This window comes from Teleopsis dalmanni, chromosome 2, assembly GCF_002237135.1.
Source record: "Teleopsis dalmanni isolate 2A chromosome 2, ASM223713v2, whole genome shotgun sequence".
Classification (NCBI taxonomy): Eukaryota; Metazoa; Arthropoda; class Insecta; order Diptera; family Diopsidae; genus Teleopsis; species Teleopsis dalmanni.
This window is the reverse complement of record NC_051847.1, coordinates 175,370,023-175,375,587: the sequence shown is the minus strand read 5'-3', so window position 1 is coordinate 175,375,587 and position 5,565 is coordinate 175,370,023. Positions and strand designations below refer to the sequence as shown.

Below are 5,565 nucleotides of genomic sequence, written 5' to 3'. Positions count from 1 at the left end.
TACTAAAAATATAAATCAACCCTGTCTTGGTAGATCACATAAGCGGCTTTTGCTTCGTGAAATCAGCTGTTAGAATTTATTATGAAAACATTGCATTTACTTTCAGTTGAATAAATTCAAGAATTTATTGAGTTAAGTAATTTAAAAAACATTACATAAATAAAAGTTGAAAAAGTTATTAAGTAAATAAAAAATTAAATAAATACTTTTGGCTTCAAAAATTTTTCGTTTTTAAAAAAAATTCAGGTATTAAAATATTTAATATAAAAATATTTAGCTACAAACATTTTTTAACAGTGAACTGAAATGCAATCGTTGAAAAAATTAGTAAACCCATTTATGGGTCCCAATTTGTTAACAAAATGTCTAAGAACAATGACAAAAAATATTCGTGGTTTAACACAAGACGAAGGACCGTCTGGTAAAACGCGTTTAATAATAGAACCACTTACAGATCGAGAATTAATACGTGTAAGCGGCAAAGAAGTCGTACCATTTTTGCAGGGATTAACAACAAACGACATGAAACATTTGAACAGTGACCAATCCCTTTCTAATGATTCCATGTACACAATGTTCTTAAATAAGGCTGGACGCATATTATATGACTCAATTATATATCGCACCAAAGATGTAAACACGTTTTTAATTGAATGTGATAAAGGAATTTCTGAACAGCTACGTCAACATTTGCGTTTATATCGTGTTCGTCGAAAAATTGTTATTGAAGCAGCTGGAGATAAATACAAACCGTGGATAGTATTTAACCCAGATGATGGCGATATTAATTTCGATAGCTCGGGTGTAATTGGTAATATGCAATTTTGCACAGATCCACGTATACGTGAACTGGGTGTGCGAGTAATCGCAGGTGTTAAGAATGAATGGGATGATATAGCTGAAATATTTTCTGAAGCCGATAAAGTTACAGTTTCTCCTCCAACCAACGATTGTAATTATCGTATACGACGTTATAAATACGGTGTAGGAGAAGGCGTGACAGATTTACCACCCGGTAAATGTTTTCCTTTAGAAGCAAATGGCGATTATCTACATGGTGTCAGCTTTCAAAAGGGTTGTTATATTGGACAAGAACTTACAGCACGCGTCTATCATACCGGCACAATACGTAAACGTTTTATGCCAATACGGCTAACGGCACCAGTATCAAAAGAAGTCACTACTGTCCAGTTAGCCTCAGGTGCCAATATTGGGACAATACGTGGCATTAGTCGTGATCGAGCTATAGGATTATTACGCGTAGAACAGGCACTAGGTGCACCTAAACTATTAATTGATGGAGCTGATTGCTATGTTGAAAAACCTAAATGGTGGCCTGCAGAGTCACGTAATCCAAATAAAATTTGAAACGAATTGTAGAACTCAGTAATACCAAGATTGAAACTGTAACAAGATGTAGCTTTAAGAATTTATATATTATAAACTTGTTAAATTATTTATAAAAAATTTCTGTAAGAACTAAATCTTTGCTGTAAATAAATTTTTGTTATTTAAACAAATTTTTCATTAAAATATATTATATCCTTATGCAATTGTTTACAGAAATGAGTGATTCCGAGTCCATGCCAAGTACATCAAAAGAATCTTCTAGAATGAAAACTTATAGAAATAAAGAAAGAAGTGACAATGAACCCATAGCAAGCACATCGAAGCAAGCTTCTAGAATGAATACTTACAGAAATAAGGAAAGGAGTGACACTGACCCTGTACCAAGCACATCGAAACAGGCTTTTAGCAAGAACACTACTAGATATAAAGAAAGGAGTGACACTGAACCAACGCCAAGTACATCAAAGCAAGCTTCTAGAATGAATACTTATGGAAATAAGGAAAGCAGTGACATTGACCCTGTACCAAGCACATCTAAACAGGCTTCTAGAAAGCATATAACTGAAAAGAAAGAAAGCCGAGACACTGAACCTGTACCAAGCAAATCAAAACAGGCTTTTAGCATGAATACTACTAGAAATAAAGAAAGGTGTGACACTGAACCTGTACCAAGCACATCGAAACAGGCCTATAGGGTGAAAACCTCATTTGAAGATGAAGAATCAACAAGTGATGATGAATTACCAGTTGCTGTTGATGATGATGAATTATACATTGAGAATGAGGAAGCAGAAATAGCAAAGTTGAAATTGTCTTCCAAAGATTTTAAATCGAAACCACCTGTCCGTGATGAAGACGACGAACGTGAACCCAAAATTAGATTCCGTTGCAGTGCTTGCGATATGGATGAAATGGTGCATATATTTGGTAAAACTGCTCCTTTCATTTTGGGTGTGGAATATTATGAGGACACTTATGTAATGCGTGATCCATTTCAACCACCACCTCCACGCAATAAGAAAATACCAGAGTATTATATAGCTATGGGCGCTAATTGTAGTCAGTGTCAGCGTCCTGTATGCAAAGATGAAGCCTGCAGCTTTTATTACACTAGAACGTTTTGTTTAGATTGCGCTAAGAAAATATTCAACAAATTTCCAGTAGAAGTACAAACTAAACTAAGTAAACAATTATCGTCAGAAGCTAAATAAATATAAGACAATTAACCTCATAAACTGTTTGTGATTCATTTAATTATATTTCATGTGTCTTCATGTGGCAATGTCCATCATTGGCTAGGAGAAGATCTAAAATCTTTGAGGCTCCCTTTTCTACCGACCTGACAACTGTCATCCTGCTAAATCAGGCACTTTGTTAAATTTATAGACTTGTTAGATTAGTTGTTTTTTATTTGTGACTATGGGCATTGTTCTCACGCTGATCTCTAGTCTGCGTATAAATCACGTTAATAACATGGTTTCAAAACGATACAAAATTTGAACTTCACTGAGCTTCTGGCACAAGGCGGCCACTACAACCTATTCGAGACTATTTCAATATTAAAACTATTTCAACTGTCTTAAATAGTTCTTACTGTTCTAGAAGAGTCCTGTTGGCTACAATTAAAGACTAATATAAACGCTACTTTAATTTATTTGTCCATATATAGAAATAATTTATTCAAAAATTATTTATATACTTAAATAGGATTTTACAACTTTAGTTATTTTTTTGTAAAATTAAAAATTGCTTAAGAGCATAAAGTATCAAATAAAACTTTGATTTTATTAATAAAAATTTATTTTGGTGCTATTTTCTTAGCCAACTTTTGCATCTCGGATGGTTTGCCCTTCTTCTTTTGTTTCTTTTTCTGATCCTCAATTTTTACGCCACGATATTCGTTCTTTTTCTTTTTGTTACTTTTTTCTTGAGGTGATTCCTTTGCTGTCTTGCCTTGCTTATTTTGTTTTTTCTCATCCAAGCGCTTTTTGGCACCAGTTTTTACCTTTGTTTTTGAGGCAGCGGCTTCATCGCGCGCTTTTTTTGCACCAGTTTTCTTTGGCAAATAACGTTCAACATGTATTGGTCTTTCATCGAGCAGTGTCTCTTTAAGTTCCAAAGCTAAACCAACCGCTTCTGCAGACTTAAAACAAACATAAGCAGTTCCATTGCAACCTCCGTCTCCTTGTAAACAGCGTATATAATCTATTTCACCACAGCTTGAAAAGATTTCACGTAGTTTCTCTTCTGTTGCAGCTAAAAATGTTAAATTTATTTCAAGAAGTCAATAAATTGAATATAGAGTCAACTTACAATATTTTAGGTTTCCTACAAAAACTGTGCGTTTTATATCATTTCCTTGTTTGTTATCTGCAAGAGTAACCCTTATATGATTATCTTTGAAAGTTGTTCCATTTAGTTCCAAAGATTTTTGAGCGTTTTCTACACTCGAAAGCACAACATATGCAATAAGTGAAGGAGCGTTCTTTCGCACCTTATGTTTGAACAACGCCTTTCCATTCGCGGTACGAATACGTATAGAATGCACTGGTTTGTAGTTTTCAAATAGACGTGCGATTTGTATCCGCTTGGAGTTTGTTGGCAAATTGCCAACAAAGACCGTAGACGCATTTAATGCGGGATCTCTAACGCGTGGGCCTAGAAATACCAAAATTTGATATATTATTAAATTTGAATATTTTATATAAAAAAAACATTACCATCAGGTTTTTGTTTCTTAGCATCTTTCTTTTTTTGTTTACGCATCAATTTTTTATCTTTCTTGTCCTGGTCAAGCGATGCAACATCTTTTTGTGCTTGTGTAGCTTCTTTGCTTTCCACATTATTTTTCTTACTCTCACCATTAACTTTGCCTTCAATTTGAGTATTAGGCTTTTTTGGTTTTTTTTGTTTCTTATCCTGCTTAACAATTTGTGTAGCTTCAGCAGGTTTAACTATATTTTCTTTAATTGCCTTTGTTACTACATCCTTGGTAATATTGTCACTTTTAGATACATTTAAAGTGTTATGCTTTTTTTGTACTTTTTTCTGTATTTTACCATTAGCGACTTTGTTATTAGCTTTAGTTTTATCCTTCATTTTACCTGTGTAATGTTGCACGTGCTAAAAACAAGTTCTAAGTGTTTAGCTACATAAACATATGTTGCTTGCTTCTTCTTCTTTCTTTACGTCGACAATAATGCAACAAACATTTACTAGTAAGATTTCACATATTTTGTCAAGCCTGGTTGAATAGAATTGCTTTTGATTTGATCCTAATTAGTTTTTATATTTCTATTTATTTTTAGATAAGTCTCGACAATTTAAAACACAATACTAAATGAAATTATTTTTCTAAAGATTATATGTATATTAACTTAATGCAACGATTTTTGTATTTTTAAAATATAAAATACAGACAAAATTAATACAGTTTAAGTAATATTTAATTATTAAATTATTTGTCTAATAATATTAGAATAATTTTAAAAAGAGTTTGTCTTTGATTCAATTATATGTATAAGTTTTTTTTAGAATTAGTTAATTTTTGGTTGCATATTAAAACACTTGAATCTTTCTTACAGCATATATAACACCAACTGAATATTGCTGATACGTAAGTCAGCAATATTTGACGAAAAAAGGATTTCATTAACTTTGTAACTTGAACGGTTTTACTAACAGTAACACAAAAAAAGCGAAAAGTGATTATTTTTGTTCAAAAAAATTTTTTTTAATTATACTTATGTTGGTTTCACCTTTAGTTTTATTTCAAATTTATTATATAAAATTGATTTTATTCATTTGAAATTATGAATTTATTAATAATTTATTAATAATTTTATTAAGCCTGTTCCACGAGCTACTCCTAGTAAAACTCAAGTAAAACACAAATAAAGTATAAACTGTGAGCCTAACACAAATAAAGTGCTATATTACGCTTTTTACGCAGATTTGGAATAGCTTGGAACAGCTTTGTGTAAAATCTGGTGAGAACAACTGTGCCGCGCAAGTAAACAAATAATTTTAATTCAAACCAAAACAGTTGATTTACACATAAACACAAATTTTAATTGAAATAAAATGTACGAATAAAGTTTGTGTGTCATTTTCAAATTTCAACAGAGATTGACGCTCTCTCAGATGTTATAGGTATACTCGAAAATTTTCTGATGGAATGCATTTGTGTATACACAATGTCACTACGAGTAGCTC

General features: G+C 32.1%; 3 protein-coding genes across 4 annotated transcripts; 2 read left to right on the top strand and 1 right to left on the bottom strand.

Moving 5' to 3' along the window:
- Positions 1-205: 205 nt before the first annotated feature.
- Positions 206-1,389, top strand: LOC119681849 (putative transferase CAF17 homolog, mitochondrial). Its single transcript, XM_038095140.1, has 2 exons — positions 206-246; positions 298-1,389. Exon 2 carries the CDS (start codon positions 307-309, stop codon positions 1,366-1,368), a length of 1,062 nt encoding a protein of 353 aa, XP_037951068.1. The 5' UTR covers positions 206-246; positions 298-306; the 3' UTR covers positions 1,369-1,389.
- On the top strand, positions 219-2,572 carry LOC119681850 (flocculation protein FLO11-like). 2 transcript variants are annotated; one of them, XM_038095141.1, is made up of 2 exons: positions 219-246; positions 1,564-2,572. In XM_038095141.1, exon 2 carries the CDS (start codon positions 1,566-1,568, stop codon positions 2,559-2,561), a length of 996 nt encoding a protein of 331 aa, XP_037951069.1. In that variant the 5' UTR covers positions 219-246; positions 1,564-1,565; the 3' UTR covers positions 2,562-2,572. The 2 variants fall into 2 exon arrangements, with proteins under 2 accessions (XP_037951069.1, XP_037951070.1); XM_038095142.1 differs by lacking the exon at positions 219-246 and adding an exon at positions 1,383-1,472.
- Positions 2,573-3,103: 531 nt separating this feature from the next.
- Positions 3,104-4,524, bottom strand: LOC119681848 (nucleolar protein 12-like). The gene is made up of 3 exons (XM_038095139.1): positions 4,071-4,524; positions 3,664-4,008; positions 3,104-3,606 (listed from the first exon to the last, which is right to left on the bottom strand). Exons 1-3 carry the CDS (start codon positions 4,447-4,449, stop codon positions 3,149-3,151), a joined length of 1,182 nt encoding a protein of 393 aa, XP_037951067.1. The 5' UTR covers positions 4,450-4,524; the 3' UTR covers positions 3,104-3,148.
- Positions 4,525-5,565: the final 1,041 nt, after the last annotated feature.